Genomic DNA, 26,991 nt, shown 5'->3' with positions numbered 1-26,991 from the left:
TATTATTCTGTTTATTTGGAGTTTTGAATGTCAGCCCATAGCCTTATTAGCTTCAGCGTTTTCCACCACCTGGTGCGAATAATCCTTTCCATGGCAATTGCTAGCGTTGTTACTTTGATCCGATGTGGGACTTTGCCTTTTCATAGTGACAGCAGCTTGCTTTCTGATTGTAAATCAAATCTGACTGATGCAAATGACCCTGCTTTCTTCCCAACCCTTTAAGTCACAGATGACAGATCTGCCATCCAGCTACTGTGAATTATGCTTCCCAGCACTCTCCACCAGCCACTACCAGGGTAGATACAGATTGTGCTATAGAATCCAGCACTTAAGGTGCATTAGTTCAGTGAATAGGTTTTGTGCTGAATGTACTTTTTGCCATTGAAATATCTATGGTTTTTATTGTTTCTTGCACTTAAAGGAAAAAGAAAGGTAAAGTCACTTGGGGGTGCCAAAATGTTAGGCACCCCCAAGTGACTTTAACCGCCTACCTTTTACCCCGGGCTGGTGCCGCTGTCAGGAGAAAATAGCACCAGCCTGGGGTAGCTGTCGGCACTTCCTCCTTCCGGCTTCGCTGCGCGCGCATGCGCAGTAGAGTGAAAAGCCGAACTTAAACATTTAAGTCGGCTTTTTCGCTCTACTGTGCATGCCCGGCCACCGGCAGTTTAGGAAGCTGAAGGCGGAAGGAGGAAGTGCTGCGCTCCAGGTACCCCGGGCTGGTGCTATTTTCTCCGAACAGGGGCACCAGCCCGGTGTAAAAGGTAAGCGGTTAAAGTCACTTGGGGGTGCTTAACATTTTGGCACCCCCAAGTGACTTTGCCTTTCCTTCTCCTTTAATAGGGCAAAATCTGATATTGAGAGTAAAGTCGTAAGGGCTTATTGACCTTTACAAGTACAGTTGTGGTCCCCACAATTTCCCTGCAGTCAGTTGCACGTAAATCCACTTTCATTAAAGGTACTCGAGTGAAAATGTACAGTTGCTCTTGTGCTGCTCACTCCTGCCCACTCCTGCCTGTCATTCTAAATTGAGAGCTGTTATGTCTATTGATGGAGAGGAACCATGGAGTTACCACCATCTTCTGACCAGACCGTAGCTCCAGGGTTCCCTACACACCTAGTGGCAATAGGCACAGTTACGGTAATTGTGATGAATCAGGCACAACTGCAGTAGGCTTAGTGCTATAGCACCAAGTGCATTGCCTCCTTGCAACTGCATTGACTCGAATTCTGAGAAAAAAAAACATGCCGTTTGTGCTCGAAATTGCACTTTGCTCACTGTACATGCAGACGTAAATGTGCCCTGTATTCTTCTTCCTGTGCATAGGAGCCCTAGAAAGACAAAATAGCAGTCCACTGAATAACCCTCTGTATAAACAAATCCCTCCTTCCCCCCCAACTGGAGCCTTTGGTAGGCTGTGAGATAATAAGCAGTACATAACAGAGAGGGCATCTCATTGGACTGAAAATGTTGATTGTGCTCGTGAGTACCAAACGTAGAATGTAACTGGAATCTATCTTTCAAACCTCACTATTGTTCAGTGGGTAAATAAATATAATAATAATAAGCATTGTCTTTTGTTTTAGTTAATAGTAGAACTCATCAATATCCATAAATATCCATATCTCTTTGGGATCAATGATTTTTTGTGTTTCTTGAATATTCAGATATTGGTGTAGAGGTATTGGACCCATTATCCAGAATGCTTGGGACCAAGGATATTCCGGATAAGGGATCTTCACGTAATTTGGATCTCCATACCATAAGTCAATAAAAAATTAATTAAACCCAATGATTGTTTTGCATCCAATAAGGATTAATTATATCTTCGTTTGAATCAAGTACAAGGTACTGTTTTATTGCTACAGGGAAAAAGGAAATCAATTTTAAAAATCTGAACTATTTGAGTATAATGGAGTCTATGGGAGACGGGCTGTGGGTTTCCGGATAACGGATCCCATACCTGTATATATACAGTTATATATATATATATATATATATATATATATATACCCATATATGTATACAGTGTTTTGATAAAACATACTACGCCGTCATTCTTTAGACAGATTCCCAAAAAAATGTTTGCAAGGGCCCTTCCTTAAGTAACACTTGCTTTTGTAGGTTAGGGTGATTTTAATCTTCCCCTCATGTAATAAATGTGTATCCTGATCTGATTTACTTATTAGTAGCCTATTGGGATATCTGGTCTTGATGGGTATTGATGTGAGAATGTAACTCAACTTTCAATATCAGATTTTCTTCTGTTTAATGCAATAAAAACAGCACCAATGCATCATTAACCCTCTCATTTTGGGTGGGGGGGGCTGTTGCTAGGCGGTGTGCGGGCAGTCTGACCATTCTACTGTGATATCTGTCATGTGTAACTGTAAGATCAGTCACTATAAAACAAAAAGGGCACTAGTGTAATAAAAGCAGCCAGTTTATGATGTGGCACAGCACTCTTACTATTACAAATCCATGATAAGATTTGTACTTTTTAAAATATTGTTGTAAATGTATTTAAACCTCCCCCAGTGCTATGAGACTCTCTCTTTATGCTATAAATATAGATAGAGCAGAACCCAGAGTCACAGATTTAGTGAATTGATTCCAAACACAGTACTAATCAATCTCATATGAGCATATGAATCAGACATTGGCTGTGCATCATTACCGTTGTGCTGGAGAAGGGCAATAACAATGATTGGAGGTTTTTTTTTTTATTTCCTTAATTCATTATAAGGCAAAAAAAACAAAAAACCCCATCTCTTTGCTAAGAAGCAAGAGCACGCTTGTGTTTTGCTCGCAGTGTTCGATCTACTGTAGCACAGTCATTTCTGGGAAGCTGCTTTTAGCGACCCCCTGAACGTCGCCACTAGCTGTGCTCTGATTGGAAGGAGCTCTGTTTTTCCTCCAGTTTTCCTATTTAAGCCGTGCATCGGGGTTATCCTCACGAGCAGCTGAAATCATGAAAATGCTAAAGCCCTGAAGCACCCGGCCTTTTACAATAACAAACATTAACAAAAAAAACCCCCAAAACACCAATTCTAAAATAATATGAAGAAGAAAAAAAGAGAGCAAGAAGCATGCAGAGAATGCCAGGTAAGTCGCCTGTGTTTCCTTTGCTTCTTCCATCATTGTTCCCTGATTTGAGTAGGAGAGCGGCCGCTGGGCTGTGATGGTTGCTGTTGAAAGATTCTGCCGCGCTGCATGTTCTCCCCCTGCATTGTACGGGGGGCTCTTTGTGCATTTCTCTAGTGAATTCTTTAATGAGATCCCATCCTGATAAGATTGCGGTGACCTGATTAACTCTGATCCAACCTTTCTTCTGCTCGCTGTTATTTATGGAACATGCTGTTCTTGTTGTTCACAATGGACCGTGCTGCTCTTTACAATACAACATCTGTCCTTCCCAAGGGATGCGAGTAAATATTCACAGCTCCGCGCTCCTCATCATCGTCGGGGCAAGGCTCAGTTCCTGAAACGCCTGCTCTCAGAGCTGTCTTTCCAAATGGGCTCTTGTTATCTCCTAGATCAGCACTGATACGCCATGCCAGATACTACCATCCAATGATTTTCGCCAGCTGTACAGGGACATTTAAATAGATATTTTTTGTTGTTGTTGTACCTTAGGCAAGTGGTGTGGATTTGTCTTTTTCTTTTTTTTTTTTTTGAGTGGTTGTGTTATAAATTTATATAACCATAGTAGGCATTTCATTGTATATATAGGTATCTAGATCTATTATCCAGAAAGCTCCCATGTCCCATTATGTTCTATTTGTGGGTAAACTATCATGCTGGGCTGTTTTAATGGTTAACCTATTCTTTAATAGCCTTGCAATATGGTGGTCGATATAATGGAACGACCCCCTTATCTGGAATATCCCAGGTTCCACGCGTGCTGGATCGGAGAGCTGTAGTATGGCATGATGGACTTTTCTGATTTTAAGCCTTAAACAATAGAAAGTCCAATTAGTATTTGCTGTAAGTAGACTAAAAATTGTTATATGATAAGACAAAACAGAGGCGCCAAAAGGATAAAATTAGCTAAAAACACTTAAAAACACAATGGGTAATTCAGAGGAGGTAGTAATGAACTAACCTCCTCCAGGCAGACACCAACAAAAGTGGTAATTTTCAATAATAGTTTATTCACACTATTACCACTATTATTGAAAATTACCACTTTTGTTGGTGTCTGCCTGGAGGAGGTTAGTTCATTACTACCTCCTCTGAATTACCCATTGGGTTTTTAAGTGTTTTTAGCTAATTTTATCCTTTTGGCGCCTCTGTTTTGTCTTATCATTATACCGAGTCCACCCCGAGTGGAGGGGTGTCATCCCCATTTTTCTTTCTTCTACAGAGAGCGACTTCTTATTCCTGAGTGGGGTCAGGATAATCTCCCCACCTGCCTATACAGTGGTTGCCTATTGGTAACCCTGGCTTGTGAGTATTAATTTGTTTACTCTACCATTACTCCTTGTAAAAACATATTACACTATTGGGGCTCTTGGTGTTCCTTTTTGTCTTTAAAAATTGTTATATGTGTGGGCAGAGGGTTATCAGGCACTGGCACTATTTTATGGTAGACATATGAACCCCACACATAATCGCTTGCAGAAGATAAACCCTATTAAGAGTGGTGGTTGCTTTGTAATTATACTGTGCACAGATGAGAACAGAAAAAGTTCTTGGGTTCTTTTATTAACACCAGGCAAACATGTACTAATACGGTTACCCATAGCAACCTATCAGTAATTAGCTTTGATCAGTATTCTTAAGGCTAATAATGAAAGCAAATCTTTGTTTAGTTTGTGCCCTGTTGAAAATGTGCCGATTGTTTATAGATTTCTAGAGCACTCTTATGTATGTTTATAAATTGCTTCCCACAAATAACTGTAAAATGTTCTTATGTCTTAAAGGGGAACGCCACCCAAACACAACCGAAGCTTTTTGAAAAGTAAACATAATTTCAAGCAACTTTGCAATATACAGCAATTAAGAAATATGCAGCCTTTTCTTGATTTATAATGTAATATGGTTTAGAACAGTTCCCTAAGCCCCGCCCCCTGTTCCCCTGCTGAACTGACTACTTTGAGGCTCAAATAAAATGTAACAGTAGTCGACTGTCCTCAGCCTGCATCCTCCCAATCCCACAATTCCCTGCACATGTGATGTCAATAAGGAAAGGAACATCACAGTACAATGCATTGTGGGTGATGTAGTTCCTGCATGCTGTCTGTAAGCTGTGTAGACGTTGCTACAACAACATCAGTGTTTAAGGCCCTCCTCCCCTGACAGGATTTCAGATGCAGAAAGAGAACTGTTTTGCAGCTGGATTTCAGCATATAAAAATGGCATTTATTCATACTTTTTGATATATTAGGGGTGTTTTAGGGGTTTCTGTGTTGTGTAGGGCTCTTTGATAAATTTTGGCTCCGAAGCTGGAGTTCCCCTTTAATAAAAAGTAAATAAAAGGGACATTATGGGAGCTGTTACTCAACAGTAGGCACTGGCTAGGGTCAGTGTAGTGAGAAGCCATTTCTCGCTCCAACCCCATAGCATTAGCATCAAAAAAACAAATTATGCTTGGGTCATTTGTATTATAAATGACCTGGACATAATTTTAAAGATATACTGACACCTGAAATTAAACTGTTTTTTAAATTTATCATTACACTGTCTTTGTATGAGCTTAAGTGCCCGATGCTTTAACATTACCTATCTGATCCCCCATTCTCCTTTATGGGGGGGGGGGCTGCCTATTTGTGCAGCAGGAGCCCCGTTAGCATTAGAATCTATAACTGACAGGCTGAGAAGGGACAGTCAGGTTTAGAAACTTAAAATAACAATTACTACCAAAAGCAGGGAAAAATGATAGGGTCATGTTCATTCACATTTTGAAAAATATATTTTTTGTGTGAGTATCACTTTAAGGAGGCCATACAAGGGCTGATAAAAGCTGCCGATATCTGGAAAAAAATTGCCCCACTGTTGATCAGGCAGGTTTATAAATCCTGTTGGGATGAGGAGCACATTGGCATGTTGATGCAGTTCTTGTCCTGACAGCCCTTCTCCCGTCACTGAGATTTGTTTGGCCCTCAGGCCGAACGATTGAATCAGTCCGAGTTGGTCCGATATTGGTAAAAGATCCGCTTGGCGACCTCACCAAACAAGTGGCTGTTCATGTGTATGGCTACCTTTAGTCAGCCTGGCATTGTATTTTAACTGGTTGGTTTGTCTTTATTTGTTGTAACTTAAACAGTGCAGTTGTGAGCATCAGTTAGGCCTCTGGCCTGCTCAGCATTTTGCCAACGTGGCCTTTTTCATCTTTAGCCTCTATCCTAAAGGGCTTATTTATCAATTTTCGAGTTTGTGAATTCAAGTTTATTTTTCTAAATCAAATAAACTCGCATATCGAATGCTCGCTTATTTATTAATAAGGAAAACGCGTTCAAATAAAAATCTCAAATACCTCGAAACCTGGAGTTTCCCCTTTTTTCTGCACTTAATGAATACCAGACATTTGAGTTTTTGAACCATAACTTGAATTGTGCAGATTTTAGCCCTAAAAAACTTGAATCGTGAAAAAAAATCGATCCGAACATTGATAAATCTCCCCCTTATTGTAGACTTTGATGATGTTAAGTAGGCATTGTTTGGCAATATGGAACCACCAGCTTTCTTTTTATACGACTGGGAAGCAGCTGCAGTCAGAGCATTTTGTAGGAACACCCTAGCAGTGTTTCTTGCATGTATTTCTTGGCCTTAGGATTTTTAGCAGAAGAAATCTCAGTACTTATGGTAGGAACAACACAAGAAAGTTGAATGTGTGCTTTGGCAAGGCCTTGATTATGCTGACCAGCCAATATAGAGATGTTTTATGTTGTTGTACAACTATCCAGTGGCTTAACACAAAGACTGTTCATTCAGAGGGCCTGAATAGCAGTTTAATGAAACTTTAGACAGAAGTGCTGAAGGACAATTTATCTAGCATTATGTGGAACATTTTTGGACACCCCAAAATTCATCTTCCGGTTCCATAGCAATTTTGTGTGTATTGTTACTTTCCTGTGTGCAGCAGTAATAGCAAATGCAGAGATGCTACTAAATCAGGTACAAGTATGGGATCCGTTATCCACAAACCTCTTATCCAGAAGGTTCTGAATTACGGAATGGCTGTTTCCCACAGACTCCATTATAAGCAAATAATTCTAATTTTTAAAAATGATTTCCCTTTTCTCTGTAATAATAAAACAGTACCTTGTTCTTGATCCCAACTAAGATATAATTAATCCTTATTGGAGGAAAAACAATCCTATTGGGTTTATCCAATATTTAAATGATTTTTTAGCAGACTTAAGGTATGGAGATCCAAATTACGGAAAGATCCCTTATCTGGAAATCCCCAATTCCCGAGCATTCTGGATAATAGGTCCCATACCTGTATTAAAATCATCTCTCGATACACCTTTGTTTAACATGGGGACAATAAATAGGACTTGTGTTGAAAACATATTCTTTTTATTCATACTAATTCATATAAGGATAACTGTTTTGTTTTTACCTTACTTTGTCCACCTCTCTCTTCACCTGAAACTGGGATAGTTTGTTTAAATTGAGAGAATGAGCTCTGTAGAAACAAACCCCAGCTGCAGCCTTTATCAGAAGCTCATGATACATAGACCCTATCTGTTGGCTGGTATTTTAATTAAACTTCCTTCCCCTCCTCACAGTTGCTCGGAAGAACCACAAGAAGTGAAGCAGCTTGATGCTCGTAACTTGGGTTAAATATTCGTTATTGAAAATGTAAGGAAGAATTTAGACCCATTAAGTCAGATCTTTCCTCCATGGTTGGGGTGAAAGCCTTGGGAAACTGCTTAGCGAGATTTTGGCTCACCACGCCGAGCTTTGCTCTTCTATAAAAAGCTGTTATATGTTTACTGCTTTGTAATCAAAGGAGGCGGTCTGGCATTAAAATTTTTGGTTGGGCAGCAGATTTGAAATGTATCTACACATCATATCTCCAGCTTTGTGCATTCTCAGCAGCGCAGTATATAGACAATGATTTCAAGCTGACGATGACTATAATTGTGTGAATCGTTGCACGGTGTAATTATTATTGAATGCTCTTGTTTCTCTTTCTAAAAACAGAGAAATTAAATTACTTGCAAAGAAATATGAGATATTTTTAAGAAACAAAACCTAAAATCTTGATAGATGCTGGATTGTGTTCAAAGCCAATGTTTGCAGAATTTTATGGCAACTTATAAGTACATAAGCCAATGCAGCAAAGTTTCAAAGAACACATGTATAACTCCCATCATTCTCAGATTATATACTTTTTAGTTCACAACCCTGATCTGGTAAGACTCATGCTTAGGCACCCCCTGTTGTCCTTACGCTGTAGCCACTATATATATATATTTATATTTAGGGGAATAATAGGTAAAATATACTTTTAAGTTAAAGGAGCTCTATTTTATTTTCTAGCTGTGCCATTGTATGTAACTGGTTAGCGCTTCGGCAAAGTCTTGTTATATGCATGGAGCAGCCAACACATGTGACTTGGGCACCCCCACAGCTAGAGAAGATCAGGAAACACGCATGTTTGGAGGGTTGTTTGGGAGTCCTTTAGTTCCAGAGTGCCATCTGTTATCAATATATTTCAGCTGTTTATGGTCATATGGCGAGCATTTTGTAGGTTGAGGTGCATCTGTCCATTGAAGTGCATATGCGTTTGTGTTATTCTGTTGTAACAGGGGGTGTTCTAACCTAAATTCCCAACCCTTCAGCAACTACGGCTCTCATCCATACTCCAGCAGCCCAAATCATAACACATTTACACAATTCATATTTAAATGCATTACTGGTTAAAGGAGAAGGAAAGTCATTTTGGCATTTTACTGCCAATAGATTTGCCACATTAGTGCCACCTAGAACACTATATTTATTCTGCAGAAACCATTACCATACCCGAGTAAACAGTTTTAGAAGCTTTCTTGGTTTGCTTAAGACAGCAGCTGCCATTTTAAGTAGCTCCCTTCCTGCTCCAGCTCTAGACGTTATAGCTCAGATCACACATTGCTAAAGGAGGGGGAGGGAGCAGGAGAGGGGAGAAAGGAGAGAACTGTGCAGACTCTGACCCCGGTAATTAAGGGTGTTTCTGAGAGAGAAAGTCAGACACTGGAACATCATGTTTACAAAAAAGAGACAAGAAATCCTGTGTTTCTTGTGATAGAGGACTCAGTGCAGCTTTTCTGTGAGTGCTTATGGCTGTATTTACATAGACCTTTCTGATAAAGCTTACTGAGTTTTTACCTTTCCTTCTCCTTTAATGATGCAAGTTCTTGCTATCTGGCTAGATGAATCCCTGAATCCACTCCCATTAGATCCAGCTTTGATCAAACCAAACATACAGATGTCTACAGGCCCGGATTTGTGGAGAGGCCACAAAGGCCCGGGCCTAGGGCGGCAAAATTTTAAAATTTGTGTTCCCATACAGAGCAATGGGGACTTCTCCCCACTGCTCCGTATGCTAGTTTGGCCTACGGCTTGGATCCCCAACCCCTACCGCCCGCCTCCGCTATTCGCGCATGCGTGCGCCCCTAAAACCACCCCCCTTTGCGCATGCGCTCTTAGGGGGGGGGCGGCCTCGGGGCGGCCGGTTTTGAAATCCAGCCCTGGATGTCTATAAGCCCTATGAGCTCCCTTGTTCAACATGAGTTCATTTAGTAGGGCTTCCATACTTTGTGACTATTGTTTAATGCAGAAATGTCAATGTCCTTTGTTATTTATTGCTATATAAAGGGCAAAAACTGAAATTAGAAGAAAACTCAGAGCAACTTTGGGAGCAGTAGAGGATAGTTAATCAAATGAAGAGTCCACAGATAAGCCCTATACATAATGAGTTTCTCTTCCTTATCCAAATGATACACAGCCTGCAGCTAGGGAAAAGTATTGTGATTACAGGTGGGTGAGAGGGGACAGTATGTTGTAATAGAAAGAAATTAAGAAGATTTTTTTTTTAATTGGCTGAAAAAAATATTAAAGTTATTGTGCTCAAGTAAGTATATAAAGGTCTATACTAAATACTTCCCGGTTCCAGGTGAAGGTAACAGAACAATTTCATAATCTGTGTTGTTTCATCTGCATTTAAACAAAGTTCTAATAAAATAATTGCATGTATTGTTTGAGTGTTAATAGGGATATATTGTTGATCTTAAAATTGACTCTTCCTTTATTCTGCTCATCTTATGTATATGTAGAAGTGTATGTATTCATTATTTTTCATTTGCATGACTTTTACCCACATACACATGTACTGTATGAGTGTGTATCTATGTATGAATACACATACTGTACACATTGGGGGTATTTACAATAGAATCAAGGTGGAAAGTCTGTGGAGCAATTTGGGTGAACTTTGTGCTATGAACTACTGTTTCCTTGTTTCTTTTTTACCCATAAGTTTATATTGCTTGCCGAAAATACTCTTTAAACCACAGTCAGAAAATAGTTGGTAGCACTATATTTGCTTAATTGCTCCAAATTCCTTGGTGTACCCCCATGGTAGATGACCCGTTATGTCTTAATACCGATTGTTAATTTGATTACAGACTTGATCAAAATGTAGGAATAATCGGACTGCACAAAACTCTTGAAATCTAGGTAGACTGGGGTCAACATATCAAGTCGGAGGTTCCAGAAGCGAGGCAGTTATGTTGGCTGCATGATTCCTTCTAAAGATTATACCAAAATAACAGTGACAGCTCTTGTATAATATGTGCAAACAGTGAGCTGCACGATGAAAGGCACCAATAAACTGGGTGGATTTGGCCTTTAAGCTCCTTTAGAGAAGATCTGAGGAGCTTAGTAACATCTGGAGAGCTACATTCAGTTCCTGTACTAAAGGGTAACTTGCTTAGGATTGTATGCCAAGCTGTTTGTGCAGGCCACTTATTCCAACAATTTGGCCATCCAATAATTTGCATGCCTTGCAAAATGATACCTGAATTTTCAGTTGGGTTCACATTTTTCTTTATTCTTTTTTTGTTTTTAAATCTGTCTCTCGCCCTGTAGCAAATTAGACGGCCGGACGAAAACAAAGTCATTACTAATAGAGTTGGATCCTTCAAAGTAAATATGTGGAAAATGCTTGCTATTTTGACTTCCATCCCCACACATATGAGGCTCTTTTCTGATTCATTAGTATTATTTTGTGATTGCTAATTTGCTGCCTGCAACTGTCTATGTTCATTTTACTTTCCTCATGTCTGTAAGTCAATGCCAACTGCCAACCACAGTATCTCCTTACTTGGTCTCAACAAGGATGCTGCCTGGGAGTCTAAAGATCTGTTAGCCCTGAATTCTATGAGACTTTGTTATTATTCTGCACATTTGTTTGTGATTGGGCGTAAAGAATTGTAATACAAGTACATATATACATTCTAGGGAATGAATCCAGGATTCAGCCGGGATTCTGACTTTTTCAGCAAGATTTGGCCAAACTGAATCTGAATCTTTAAAATCAGGTGACTTTTTGTCACATAAACACAGAGGTTGAAAATTTTTCACCTCACATTTCTCTAACTCTTCCATAGTCGAATCTTCATATACAAATTAGGATCTGGTTCAGTATTCAACCAAATCTGTCACAAAGGATGATTTGGGGTTCGGCCAATTTCCAAAATAGTGGATTCGGTGCATCCCTATCCCTTCATTAATCTCATTTATCTTATATGTATGTTCTCCCCAAAGGACAGCAAATTTCATTGACTCCATCAAAAGAAGAGTAGACTTTAAGCTGAAGGTAGATACATGTTGGACTTTTAAAAAAGGTATTTCAGTGCATTGCCCCAGGGTTTATTCCCTATTAGAACTCAAAACAGTTTTTAAATATATTTGAGATGCTTAGATACTTGTTGGGGTCACACGTATCTAAGCAGGGGTTCCCCAATGGATTAGGTGCCAAACTTCTACTTTATTTTTTATTTTGTATAAGCTCTGTGCATAGAATAAAAATCAGTCCTACTTCAGAACAACCCACGAAAGTACAAAAAATCCACACAAAAATTAGCTTACAATTGTATTTTGAGCTGATTTCTGTATAAGAATGAAGTTGCGTACATTCAGTTTGCAAATAATCCCAAATTACATTTAAAGGAGAAGGAAAGTAATTTTGGCATTTTACTTCCAATAAATTCGCCACATTAGTGCCACCTAGAACCCTATATTCTCCAGAAAGCATTACCATACCAAAGTAAAAGCCCTAGAAGCTCCCTCCATTTGTTTAAGATAACAGCTGCCATTTTTGGTCTTCGTAGCTTCCTGCTGTAGCTCTAGCCCTTGGTAGCTCAGATTACACATTTATAAGGGTGGGGGGAAGTGAGTTTTATGAATTCTTATGGGAGGGGGGAGCAGGAGAGAGCTGTGCAGACTCTGTCCCCAGGAATGAAGGATTTTTCTGAGAGAGAAAGTCAGATACCCTAAGAACATGTTTCTTTTGATAGAGGACTCAGTGCAGCTTATGGCTGTATGTACATAGACCTTTCTTAGTTTTTACCTTTCCTTCTCCTTTAAAAATTTAAATAAATTCTATTATAAAAATAATTTGTTCCTAAAATCTTGTGTAGTCTTGGAAAAAAATATTCTTAAAAATTTCAGATTGCATTAAGCAGCTGTTTTCCTGGTAGCCGGTGACTTTGCTTTTATGCCAAGTAACCCGAGAGCAGTGGTTGTCAAACTTTAAGTTTAAAGCTCATGTGAATGTCCATCTTTTGGCCAGTGTCTCCCTTAGTTAATTGGTTACAAATACAGGAAAATTTTGGCTTATCAGTCATTCGTCCATAGTTCCAAGAATATCCATGAGCAGAAATACCCCAAATCTCTCCCTAACCTTCAAGTTGGGCTTTCAGATGTATCTAGCAGAGCCTATGGTCATCCTCCCCTTTTCTCACCCTGATGACCTTCAGGCTGAGCCACCTCCTGGCTGCCACTGCCCTGAGATCCCCACTGGAAAGCTAGCCCTACAGTTTGGGAACCACTGCCCTAGAGCAACCACAACATCAGTGATCCTCTAAATGAAAACCCCAGGGACGTTATTGTTTATACCAGACTAGAACAGAGAGGCCTTTATGTTTTGTCATCTTAAATACTCAGATTGTGTAAGTGGTTGATTGTAAGTGGGTGTTTAGGGATTCCAGGGTCATGATTCATCCACATCCAATGATTTTCTTTTAGATCTTGTAAGTTTTGCATGCAAGCCAAGGGAACTTAGCACTTTTTTGTCTCTCAGAATCTGAAATGTTAAGACTTGCCGATATGTTTTGACTGTTAGAAGTAACTGTGGAGGAAGTCTATATAAAGTCTATATTGGTGTATTCCTGCCAAGATCAGTTCATGACTAAATATACAGTCTTGTAATGGCATGTGGTGATTTATTTGGGCTTACTGAACACCAAGGAGATTAAAAGGATTCTACTTGCTTGATAGTGGTTAGTATGGTCCAAAAGCCAGAAGTATTGCTTTAGTTTTTTTTATAGGTAACAGCTTAGTGCCAATGTACCTGTAGCCATAGATCCTAGTAATAACAATAGCAAAACCACATCTCATGAGTTGTGACCAGTGCATGGGGCTTCCGAACCCTGGCATATTTGGGATAAATTGGAATTTATAGAAGCTTTCCCATAGTACATCCCTAGAAATACTGGGTTACGGTTGTTTCCAAGGCAAGTTAGCACTTGGACCAATGCCCACTGCAGAATGAAGTGCCTCGGACATCTTAAATGGAAACCCTTGACTTCATTCTTTCCATGAGCACCTGTAAGATACTAATGTATTCTTTGCATGACAAGCTATTCCACTCTTTTAGCAACACTGTACAAGCTTCTCTTTGTAAAATGCAATTTCCTTTACTAGAGAAGGAATAATTATATACCTCTCACAACTGGAAGAATCTCTTTAACTCCTGAAAATGTACTTCTGTTTCAGCATCAGTAATATGCAGACTTTCTTATTGATTATTTCTTATTGCTATGTGCAGATTTTATTGTATATTTATATATACGTTATTCATGTTCATCTTTGTTTCTAGCTTAATTACATGCAAGTAAATGTATGTTTAGCTACAGATACAAAATATCTCTTTAAGAATGCCCCACAATACTTCTGATCATATTATGTAACCTCTCTTGTACGCCTGGGAGTCGACTTGTCAGACTAGACTGGATTTACCCTGGATGCATTTGTATAATATACTCAATGTGTTCTTCAGTCTTTAGGAAGTACCAATATCCAGCATTCTTAGGGCATTGTAGGGCTTTGTTGCTTTGTTGTTCATTACATAGAGTGGCTTAAATAAGGCACCATATCAGTCTTTCTGCTCCTGCTCCGCTTGATATAAAAATCCCACAGGTGCATTGAGCCAGTATATACTTTTAAAGGAGAAGGAAAGTCATTTTGGCATTTTACTGCCAATAGACTTGCCACATTAGTGCCACCTAGAACACTATATTTATTCTGCAGAAAGTATTACCATACCCTAGAGCCCTAGAAGTTTTCTCTGTTTAAGACAGCAGCTGCCATTTAGCTTGGTCTTCATAGCTTCCTGCTTGCAGGTCTAGCAGTTATAGCTCAGAACACACATTTCTAAGGGTGGGGGGAGTAAGTTTTATGAATTCTTATGGGAGGGGGGAGCAGGAGAGAGGAGATAACTGGCAGACTCTGTCCCAGAGAATGAAGGATTTTTTTGAGAGAGGAAGTCAGATACCCAAGAACATGTTTACAAAAAAGGACACAAGAAGCTCAGTGCAGCTTTTCTGTGAGTGCTTATGGCTGTATTTACCTTTCTGATAAAGCTTACTTAGTGTTTACCTTTCCTTCTCCTTTAAAATTCTATAAAAGAATGCTAATGGCTTGTTTCTTTATAATGCATTAAATATTTGCCATTTTGGATGGTGACAGGCACCCAATACATTTTCTCTTAGATTTTCTGACCACTCTTTTTGGGACTCCCCCGCCAACATTCACATTTTTATTATATCAAGGAAGAACTTTGGAATTAGAAATCCATCCTACTGTTTCCTAGTTAAAACTCCCTGGGGTGGTCTTTGTGTTTAGGAACTTTGTAACAGGCCAAAGGCTTTGCATTAAAAATGACCGAACTGTGCCCTGTAGAAAAGAGCAGCACTTTACATCTTTTAACAAAATGTCTGACCTATTTTATGAGCCTGAAGCTCTAGACACGGAGCTTTGTCAAACAACCATAAAAATGATTGGGTTAGCCATCAAGAAGTTACTGCTTAAGCAGTATTGAATTATCTACAAAAGTGTGGAATGACCTCAGTACAGCTCATCTTTAAAGCTTTGTTTTTTTGTCAGAGGCGGAAAATAAATCAGCATAGAGGTCAAGATGGGCTTTTATTGATACAGAGAAACCAAAATGAAATTCCATAATGCAGAGCTTTGCTGAACATTATAGTAGTATGTGCTCCTTGATAACGGCTTGGTGTACAGCTAGTAATCAACCTGTCACCAATCTCCGCTCAAGAAGAGCAAGCACTAAAACCTCTCCTGTGCTCACTGTCTGTGTAATATATTTCTTGTCAACCACCAAGTATTACAATGCCCAGAACTATATTCAAAAACATACATATTAGGGAGAGGAGAACCACAGCTGCTTCTTTTGGGATAAGTACATTTTATTAAGGATGATTAGTAAGGAGCAAGTACAATTAAAGGATGTTGTGACCCCATTAAAGTATAGCTGAATGCAAATGTTTGGGCACCCCGGCCACATTATGTATATAGTTGATTGTATAAATAAAAAGTACTAAACAACTTCTCTGGGGTGTTAAAAACCAACATATTTGCAAATGTTAATGCAGAGTTAAATAGGAAAAATGTGGACACCAGTAAGTTAGTACAGGTATAGGACCCATTATCCAGAATGCTCGGGACCAAGGTTATTCCGGATAAGGGATCTTTCCGTAATTTGGATCTCCATACCTTAAGTCTACTAAAAAATCAATAAAACATTAATTAAACCCCTTAGGATTGTTTTGCATCCAATAAGGATTATTTATATCTTAGTTGGGATCAAGTACAGGTACTGTTTTATTATTACAGAGAAAAGGGAATCATTTAACCATTAAATAAACCCAATAGGGCTGTTCTGCCCCAATAAGGGGTAATTATATCTTAGTTGGGATCAAGTATAGGTACTGTTTTATTATTACAGAGAAAAGGGAATCATTTAACCATGAAATAAACCCAATAGGGCTGTTCTGCCCCCAATAAGGGGTAATTATATCTTAGTTGGGATCAAGTACAGGTACTGTTTTATTATTACAGAGAAAAGGGAATCATTTAACCATTAAATAAACCCAATAGGGCTGTTCTGCCCCCAATAAGGATTATTTATATCTTAGTTGGGATCAAGTACAAGGTACTGTTTTATTTCTACAGAGAAAAAGGGAATCTTTTTTAAAAATTAGAATTATTTGCTTATAATGGAGTCTGTGGGAGACAGCTTTTCCGTAATTCGGAGCGTTCTGGATAACGGGTTTCCAGATAAGGGATCCCATACCTGTATTTAGTAAATACCCCCTTTGGCATAGCTTGTAAGAGTCTTTCAGTTGTTTAGGGATTTTTGCGCACTCATCCTTGCAGATCAATTCTAGATTGAAGCTTTTCTTGGGCCTCCTGGCTTGTTTAAGACCTACCCACAGATTTTCATTGATGTTTAAGTCATGGGACTGTGAGGGTCATTCCAAAACCTTTTACTTATGCAGCTCATGGTTGATTTTGAGGTCTTGTTGTAGGAGCCACCCCCTCTGTTTCACACTGACATCTAGATTTCATTGAAATCTGATATTTAGAGGAATCCATTGTTCACTCTACACTACTACAGTGTTTCTTGTTCCACTGGCTTCAGTACAACACCAAAGCATAATGGATCCACCATCACGTTTAATAGATAGCAAGGTGTTAAATTCTGCTCCCGTTTGGCCACAATCACCAAAGGTTGCTTGTAGGGAAAAAGAGTTCCATTTTTACTTCATCAGTCCAAAGTACTTCTTTCCAAAAGACCTGAGGCTTGTCTAGATGCTATCTTTCATACCTCAGATGTTGAGATTTGTGATGAGGTCACAGATGAGGTTTCCTCCTGATGACTATTCCATGCAGATCATGTTTTTGCAAGCAGCTGCAGTGTGGGACAGTGCAACACCTCTCCTTTGTCTGTAAACCTTCCTTTGAAGTCACATGAGGGTTTGCCTTTTTGGTCACCATATGAGCAGTTCCTCGAAAGTTTTCTGGGTCTTATAGATCTTGCCTTGACTTCCACAGTCCCCCTTTACTACCATTTCTTGATGACATTAAGGCAGAGGTATTATCTCCTCGACATTTAGGATGCCACTGGTCCTATCCTACTTCCTCAGGATGGCTACCCCATGGTTTGGTAAACAGTGCTCCACAGTATGCCCCAGTCAGAGTGTCTGAATGTCACATATTTATAAAACTGCAAACATTTTAACGCAAATATGGATTGCGAATAAGATATCGATCAGCCGGCCTGTCGGAGTACTAGAGTGATTCAGGTGTGCAAGTTGTTACAATAGATAGTTTTCAAGGTCCATCAGTGGTTTCATTAAACCATGTTTATAGGCATTGTGTTTGTCAGAGTGATCTATTATACCCTTTTTCTAACTCAGGTCAAAATTAACCTTTGTGAGCAGGGATTGATACAGCACCTTGGCTCGTATCCAAACATTTGATCATACATAGCTTTAAGGAGATGCCTAGTTAAAGTCAAATTTAAAAAAGACAGAAGCAATATCCTGGTTTAATTAAGAAATACATCCTGTCCTAGGCCCACACTAAAAAAACTTTCTATACTTATTATTTTGTTATAAGCATCTGAGTCAATTACCCAGTTATATATGTGTGTTTTCTTGTGCGCTTTCACACTTGAGTAATTCCTATCAACAAATGATAAATACCAAAGTAACAAAATGTAAGAAATGTTCCACAACATTTAGATGTAAAGAAACGTTGAGAACAATTTTGATAACCTTACCCCCTTCAGTATTATTAAGACAGTAGTATGGTAAGACAATGTGCAGTTTTTATTGTTTCTTACTATTTTTATTTGTACAATTTTGATTAATTATTCTATATTTTTTCCTTCTGCAACACTTTAGGTTGGACTTTAAACTGCTTTCTTGTTAGTAGGGCTTATTTATCCTACCAACTAGGCAGCACTTAGCAGAATGGAAAATAAATGTAAAAAGAAAAGAGGAAATCGTTGTTTTCCTTCTTTTTCTGAAAAAGTATAAATATTGTTAAAGTGAAATACAGATACAGAATAAATGCGACAACAATGTTAACTGAAAGAAAACTGATAACAAATGTAATAATGATGTTGTACTGAACAATAAAAGAAGTTATAAAAAAAAAAAAGAAAAGAGGAAAATAATAGCAATTAATCTGAAGCTTCACTCATGTTAAATATTTTGGAAACTCTTCTGTAAGAATTATTATTCATTCATGCCCTGATTGGCCAAGTTCAGTAATGTATTTGCTGGCATTTAGAAAGATTAATATCAGGAAGCCATCCTTTGTTTTGGTTTTGTATAAGAGAGTAAAGGTCCCCATACACGGGCCGACTCTAGCTGACGATATTGGTCCCTTAGACCGATTCGGCAGCTTATTGGCCCGTGTGTGGGCACTACCGACGGGCCTGCTCGACCGATATCTGGCCTAAAATCGGCCAGATCTCGATCGGGCAGGTTAGAGAATCTAGTCGGATCGGGGACCGCATCAACATGCCGACTGCCTATGCCCGTCATTATAATTCGATCGTTTGGCCCCAGGGCCAAACAATCAAATTAGCCTACGTTCCCCCGATATCGCCCACCCGTAGGTGGGGATATCGGGAGAAGATCCGCTCGCTTGGTGACATCGCCAAGGAAGTGGATCTTAAGGTGTATGGGCACCTTTACTTTTGTCCTTTGTTTTTAATCTGGAGTCTTAAAAGCAAACTTTTCAAAATAAAAATAAGTTTAATCTCCTTTTATGTTTAAAAAAAACAAAAACATTGTGCATAGAAAGTTTTCTAGATTAAGCAATATACTTTGTACTGTTTTAGCTGTGCCTGAGGACTGGGGTTGGCAACTGCGACTTTCAAACCCCATAAAGCATGATCATTGTGCACCTTTTGATTCATGTCTGTTCCTACCTACTGCAAGTGTCTGCTCTGCTTACAAAGCTCTTAGTTTGTATATCCGCCACACTGCATGCTCCATGTACAGTGCAAATAATAAAAGGAATTCCTTCTCAACTGTATGCTAAATGGCAGCGAGAAATGTTTTCACCTGAAACAAAAAGCCTTTTTTTATTCTTTGTTTTTTTAAGAAACAGGATGCTTTTTCAATTGATTTTCTGATGTCCACATATAGCTTCACCGAAAACTGGAGAATCTCAGGGATCACCTGCAAGGCAATGACAAAGGATACTCTCTCCGAGTAAATGTACGATTTAACTCGGCGATTTCTCTCTTCGTATATTTTTGTTTTGATTTCTTTTGGCCTGTAGCACAGGGAAAAACACTGTCCCCCTACCTCCTCATCCCATTTACCCTTTCCTAATCCTCCATTTATTTTAATTCTTTTGTTTAGCAGGGGTTTCATTTGAATACTCACCAGTATTTTGACATTTTATGAAATTATTTTGACATTTGACCTAAATTTTGTATTGTCTTCAACGTGGAACACCTTGCAACATTTAAAAATGTTAAATTGCATCGTGAAGGTATATCATGTCTTTAAATTCAAAAAAATGTTGTAGAAGGCGCCCACATTTTGACATTTCTGATGTGTTCATTGTTTTCCCTTGTTTGTCAAATATCTTCCATGGTCGTATTGAAATTTTTAAAATTTTGTCTACCTTCCTCCACTGTCTATGACTTTTTGTACAGTTCACTGGGTGTAAGATAAATTAACAATCAGATATTAAGATGTGATGAAACGGGTACGTTTGTTATTGAAACTCTAAAGGAAATATAATAAAATATTACAAGGTTTCACATCGTAGTATAAAATTCAGGCAGCAGAATAAAAAAAAAAAAAAATCATTTATTGTTACTCCCCAATGGTGTTATTATATCCATACTTCTGTGCCTTAAGGGAGCACAAAAACTGCAAGGTGGTAATGCCATTGTAATACTGACCCACCATTTATATTGTTTAACAAAAAGAAAAAAAGTATATGAGAAAAAAAGAAATAAGCAAAGCAAAAGTATTTGAATCATATTGAACATAATAATCAAGTACTAATACAAGCATCAATTTCAGGGAAAGCGTAACTAGAACAGTAAGGAGAAATAAAAAAAATATAATTGATAAGAATGCCTCACATTCTCTTTGCCTCCCATCATGGGTCAAAAAATACCATGTGACAGACACAAAAAAGCGGAGTTGACTTGAATATGATTTAAAGTTTGTTGCCAAGCAATGTCTGAGAATAACCAGCCAAAAAACATTATTTAGCAACAGAAATTATTGGGGGGGATTGTAATAAAAGTTGCTAATGAAAAAATATTCACAATGTGAACATGTATGCCTTTGTGCAATAACATTTTCTTTTGCATGAGTTTGATAAAGCTTTTGTGAACCCAGAAACTATTTAGGGACCACTTCTACTTCTTCCTGTGGAAGGAAGATTGAGAATAGTTTGCCTCAGTGCTCAGTCTATGTAATAAAACTTACTGAGAAAGTTATTTTTACTCCAAAATATAACGCCACCCTAAATCATGCCTTACAGGAGAAGAAAAGGTAAAAACTAAGTAAGCTTTATCAGAAGAGGCCTCTATCAAAAGAAACACAGGATTTGTTTCCTTTTTTGTAAACATGTTCTTCAGTATCTGACTTCCTCTCTCAAAAAAAATCCTTCATTCCTGAGTTTGCGCAGCACTCTCCTCTCTTCCCTCTCCTGCTCCCCCCCTCCCATAAGAATTCATAAAACTCACTCCCGCCATCCTTAGAAATGAGTAATTTGAGCTATAACGGCTAGACCTGCAAGCAGGAAGCTATGAAGACCATTCTGGCATTTTACTACCAATAGATTCGCCACATTAGTGCCACCTAGAACGCGATATTTATTCAGCAGAAAGTTTTACTATACCTGAATAAAGAGCCCTAGAAGCTCCCTCTGATAGCAGCTGCCATTTTAGCTTGGTCTTGGTAGCTTCCTGTTGCAGTTATAGCCATTGGAAGCTCAGATCGCACATTCCTTAGGGTGGGTGAAGCGATTTCAAGCCCCAAACCTGAATGAGCCCTAAAAGAGAGGAAGTCTGATACCGAAGAACATGTTCCCAAAAAAGGAGAAAAGAAATTATGTGTTTCTTTTGATAGAGGACTCAGTGCAGCATTACTGTGAGTGTTTATGGCTGTATTTACATAGACCTAAGCTTACTTAGTTTTTACCTTTCCTTTTGTTCTAGTGTTTTATAGATATAGATTTTAATCAAATTATCAATGGAAAATATGTAATGTTTTACTTCAGATGAATGTGGGGAAATTATAGCATGTTTTATTTTTGGTGTGTATAGTACTCCACCTTGAATTTTTTTTTTCTTTCAATCCTCCACCCTTACTTTGAAAAAAATACATTTACAGAAGACGTTAATTTAATTAAAAAATTACCACCTCTTGTGTTAGTGCAAACAATGTTTTTTCTTTCTAATTGAAGCTTCATATCAGAATTTCTAACCAATCCATTGTTTATGTTTGGAGTCCTTGTTTTTGTGCAGGAACCACCTCTGTAATGAGTAACAGTTACAGAATTGGATACTTATCACTATTATTACCGTTATGTCTTATGACGTTCTTGTTATTTATCAAATTATGTACCTGGTCTTTGTTAAACCTTTAGGGTGAAGACACACTAAGTTACTTAGTAGCAGCTACTTGTCACGGCTACTAAACTCCAGAAATCCCCTGCCATAGACAATACTGAGAATTGCCTCTGCTAAACACATGTAGAGACAGTTATCAGTAAATGATCAGCACTGTCTAATTTAGTAGCCACAACAAGTAGCTGTTACTTGTAGCTCGGTGTGTCTTCACCCTTAGTGGTGGAGCTGTATGTTTTTGTGAGTTTTCTAGTCATCCTAGTTAATTATATTAGCAGATTTCAAGCTGCTTTGCCAGAAAGTAACCAGCATCATGTGATACCACTCAGTTCAGCCCTATCTTTAAATTGCACACCAGACCTTACAAGGCCCGGACTTGTGGCGAGGCCACAAAGGCCCAGACCTATGTTGAGACACTCACTTATGACGGGTAAGTTCTGTATAAAGGGGCGCATAAAATCCCCAGTATCTCTTATAAAGACAACCCAAGGCAGGTGAGGTAGGAGATAAAGGTATATAAATATGCTATATATGCAAGGTATAAAAATAGAATATAAGAGTCTAATATGCTATCTTATAAGATCACAAGGGCTAAGCAGCCATCAACATTTTGGCAAGCTGTTCCATCACTTCCCTTAGGGCTCGTTTGTGGTAGGAACCCATTACAAGTCACCAAAAGCTGTCTTATCATAGCACCCCAGAGGGGCGGCATAGCATCCTTTGTGGCACAGCAACCCAAACTGGGGAAGAGTTGTTCCCGGGTTCTTGTCATAGCCTGTACATAGAGATGCCACAAATACGCACCACTGTATGTATGTAGGCACAATTCTGGAGAAAAATCTTAGCGTATAATTGCTCATTCCAAGGGGGTTTTCAATAGGCACTATATGGCTCAGGCATGGAGCAAGCATGCTGGCAGGGTTGATGGCTAAGTGTTGTCATTATTAACCGAACACTTTCTGGGCACAGCAACTGAGATCTATTTTGGTCCCTTGTTTTAAATGTTTGAGGGACTTTTTAAAGAAAATAGACCTGTGGTTAGCACATTTTAGGCTTTTATAGATCCCTTATAAGTAGCTTAATTTTCTAATAAAATGTGTAAAATACAGCAGATAGCCCTTTACAAGTTATCAGACATATTGATAACAGTAGATTCTGCAGAAGCTGTCTTACATTTTTCATAGAGAAGATGGCATATTCATTGTTATCAATACCGACAGCTGCAATAAATTCAGGAAAATGTATTTTTGTTTATGTACTGTATATTTTAACTCCAAATATTAGAATTGTTGGGAAGAACAGTCACTTGTTTTTGTTATATCGATTGCTTGTTGTTGTTATATTGTATTGTTCCTTTAATAAAAGGCAAAATTGAATTCGTTTTTTTTTTTGAGAAATTTATCTTTATAGTGCTACAGGGTGAGGGTTCCTGTTACTCTTTATTTTATGTGTTTACATAATTGAATCTGCAAATGAATTGGGTGATAAAAAAAAATATTACTGTTGGCTGTGTCATATAGAATATTGAATAATATATATCAATGATAATTATTGACTTATTTTAACCAAATTTTTCAAAAGCCCAGCTGTTCCTATTTTGCGGTCTGAAAGCAAGTGATGTTGTAGAATATCAAGAATTAAAAAAAAAAACTAATTAGTGAATATAACATGTGACTGAGTATTTCTAAACCAGATTTTATGTCTTGAATCTCTGTTAAATTGTATGTACAGGTAGAGGATCCCTTATCCGGAAACCCATTATCCAGAAAGTTCCAAATTATGGAAAGGCCATCTCCCATAAACTCCTTTTTAAGCAAGTCATTCTAATTTTTAAAAATGATTTCCTTTTTCTCAGTAATAATAAAACAGTACTTTGTACTTGATCCCAACTAAGATATAATTACCCCTTATTGGGGGCAGAACAGCCCTATTGGGTTTATTTAATGGTTAAATGATTCCCTTTTCTCTGTAATAATAAAACAGTACCTGTACTTGATCCCAACTAAGATATAATTACCCCTTATTGGGGGCAGAACAGTCCTATTGGGTTTATTTAATGGTTAAATGATTCCCTTTTCTCTGTAATAATAAAACAGTACCTGTACTTGATCCCAGCTAATATATAATTAATCCTTATTGAAGGCAAAACAATCCTATTGGGTTTATTTAATGTTTAAATGAATTTTACAAGATGTAAGTTATGGAGATCCAAATTATGGAAAGATCCCTTATCCGGAAAACCTCAGGTCCTGAGCATTCTGGATAACAGGTCCCATACCTGTATATATAGTTTTTTTTTTTTTACTTGCCAGACTATGAATACTCAACAGTAATATTTTTTCCTAGGGAAACCTCAAACTGTAACTGTTTAGTCTGTTCTTCCAAATGAACCCCCTGCTATTGTGTTAGTGCTGGAAGTGCATTTACAAAATAACTTTTGAAACTTTTCTGTTGACTCCATTCCTTATTTAACCGTGTTTTCTTTTCCCCTCACTGCACTACCAGGCTCGGCTTCCTTCCTGCTCATCCACCTATAGTGTTTCAGAGGTATACTTGCATGTGCTTTTTTTTCTTTTTCTTTCTGTTCTTTTCTTCCACACTTTTCACCCTCACCTTCACCGTGTGTTTATGACATTTTTTATTTTTTTTTGCCTTGAAATGTGCAAAAATAAAGGAGTAACCCTCATTACTTGGAATAAAACCAAAGCTTGCATGCTCACCTTGCACTTGTGTTGGACATTGTTTGAATTTCACTGTGGCTGTTCGTAAATATTGCATTGTAAATCAGTATCAAAAACTGTCAGTCCATTTGTCCGTCAAAGCAGCAATTCCATGACTATTCTCTAATTTCGTAATGTAAATGACAACATGGAAACATTTTGTTTTTTAGGGTGAAGACACACAGAGCTACTAGTAGCAGCTACTTTTTCACATCTACTAAACTCCAGAAAATACCCTGCCATAGACAATACTGAGAATTGCCTCTGCTAAAACCCTTGTAAAGACAGTTATCAGTAAATGACCAGAATTGGCTATTTTAGTAGCCATGACAAGTAGCTGCTACTAGTAGCTCTGTGTGTTTTCACTCTTAAAGGAAGTCAGCTAACAAAATCTAGCAGGTCACATGTAACCACAGGCCAATAAGAAGACTGCTGTAAGGGTGACAGTCTCCATGTTCCTATTTTCAACAGTGACTGCAACATTAAAACATTAAAAAATACATTAACTGAATTAATTATATATTATATATAATTCAAGTTTTTATTTTTTTTTAACTTTGCTAAGTAAAGGCCATGTCTGTTAGTGAAGGTAAATCAGCCCATTAAATTAAAACTCCCAAACTCTGGCTACTGTTACCCTACTGGTACATGGCTGGATTGAAGGCCTTTAGAAGAAATACACATACCCCAACTGTTTTGCAAGGAAGACCTGAAATACTTTGAATACAAATATCATCTTAATTGTCCTAATGTTTAAAGGAATACTGCCATGGGAAAACATGTTTTTATCTAAACCCATCAGTTAATAGAGTTTTTCCAGCAGAATCCTGCATTGTAATCTGTTATTCAAAAACTCAAACAGATTTTAGTTTAATTTAAAAGTTTCACATGGGGCTAGCCATATACTTCCCAGGGTGCCACAGCCATGTGACCTGTGCTCTGATAAACTTCAGTCACACTTTACTGCTGCCCCCCCCCCCAGCAGCCGATCAGCAGAACAATGGGAAGGGAGCAAGATAGCAGCTCCCAGTAGGTATCAGAATAGCACTCAATAGTAAGAAATCCAAGTCTGGCTTGGGACTCCTTCAGTTACAAGGGAGTAGGAGAAACAATAGGTTAGCTGAAAGCAGTTCTAATGTGTAGCGCTGGCTCCTTCTGAAAGCTCAGACTCAGGCACAATGCACTGAGATGGCGCCTACACTCCAATATTACAGCTAAAACAAAATACATTTGTTGGTTTAAAAAGTTTAAATGGTAGAGTTAATTATTTGCTATGTAAACAGTGTAACTTAGAAATAAAAAGTACCCAATAAAAATCATGACAGTATCTGTTTAAATCAAGAATGTGGAAGGCTTATAATTATGGAGGAAATTTCAAGATGGAATCCATTTAATCTTGGGCAGGTCAATATTCCTGAAATATCATAACTGATTACCTGACTAACTTACTTTTTTAATTCAGTTTGAGGCCCTTCCCAATCTATAGTTAAAATGTACTCTCTTGTCTTTATAAGTGTTTGCTGTCAAAATAAAATACCATTGAAAACCTTCAACTGTCACTGTAACATGTAGATTTTATTTCTATAGGTTTTTCATGTCATTTTAAAACTTTTTAAAATATTTGAAATTACAGATATGGCTAATCAAGTTGGAAAAGCCTTCTGTGTCACTGATTAAATTATATTCCGTATAATATACCGTATTGTTCTAGTATAGCATTAGACCAGAAGCTTTAAAACCGCAAATACAATACACGCTTTAAAGGGTTGTTCACCTTTGAGTTAACTTTTACAATGATGTAGAGATATTCTGAGACAATTTGCAATTGGTCTTCATTTTTTATTTGTGTTTATTTCATTTTTCAGTTTTTGTTCAGCAGCTCTCCAGTTTGGAATTTCAGCAGCTATTTGGTTGCTAGGGTCCAAATGTTCTTAGCAACCAGGGAGTTGCTAAGGTAGAGTTGCAATGAGAAACTGGAATATGAATAGGAGAGGGTCTAAATAGAAAGTTAAGTAATAAAAAGTCACAAGAACAATAAAATTGTAGACTCACAGAGAATTTGTTTTTTGCCTGCCGGGGTCAATGACCCCCATTTGAAAATTGTAAAGAGTCAGAAGAAGAAAACAAATTATTCAAAAGCTATTAAAAAAAAATAACGAAGATCAATTTAAAAATTGCTTAGAATTGGCCATTAAATGTTAATGTAAAGGCAAACCACCCCTTTAAGTGTACTTTAATGTGAAACACATTCTTCTATATAGAAACACACTGTATTTGATGTCTTAGTTTTATTTTATGAATAGAACATGCTTTTTCATATGATCGCCCACACTTATTACACACATTTATAAGCACTG

The 26,991-nt window shown here is 38.0% G+C and overlaps 1 protein-coding gene across 19 annotated transcripts in view; it reads left to right on the top strand.

Moving 5' to 3' along the window:
- The window catches only part of gphn (gephyrin), a 209,800-nt gene that overhangs the window by 148,024 nt on the left and 34,785 nt on the right, over positions 1 to 26,991 (top strand). For 8 of the 19 annotated variants that reach the window (XM_018096115.2, NM_001102902.1, XM_018096104.2 and 5 more), the window contains 3 exon segments: positions 11,084 to 11,140; positions 19,462 to 19,533; positions 24,420 to 24,461. The exons of 5 other annotated variants lie outside the window; for them this stretch is intronic. In XM_018096115.2, coding sequence (XP_017951604.1) covers positions 11,084 to 11,140; positions 19,462 to 19,533; positions 24,420 to 24,461 — 171 coding nt within the window. 19 annotated transcript variants of the gene reach the window in all.

The sequence above is a fragment of the Xenopus tropicalis genome, chromosome 8, assembly GCF_000004195.4.
Source record: "Xenopus tropicalis strain Nigerian chromosome 8, UCB_Xtro_10.0, whole genome shotgun sequence".
In the NCBI taxonomy this organism is placed as follows: domain Eukaryota; kingdom Metazoa; phylum Chordata; class Amphibia; order Anura; family Pipidae; genus Xenopus; species Xenopus tropicalis.
This window is presented reverse-complemented; position numbering and strand designations above follow the sequence as displayed.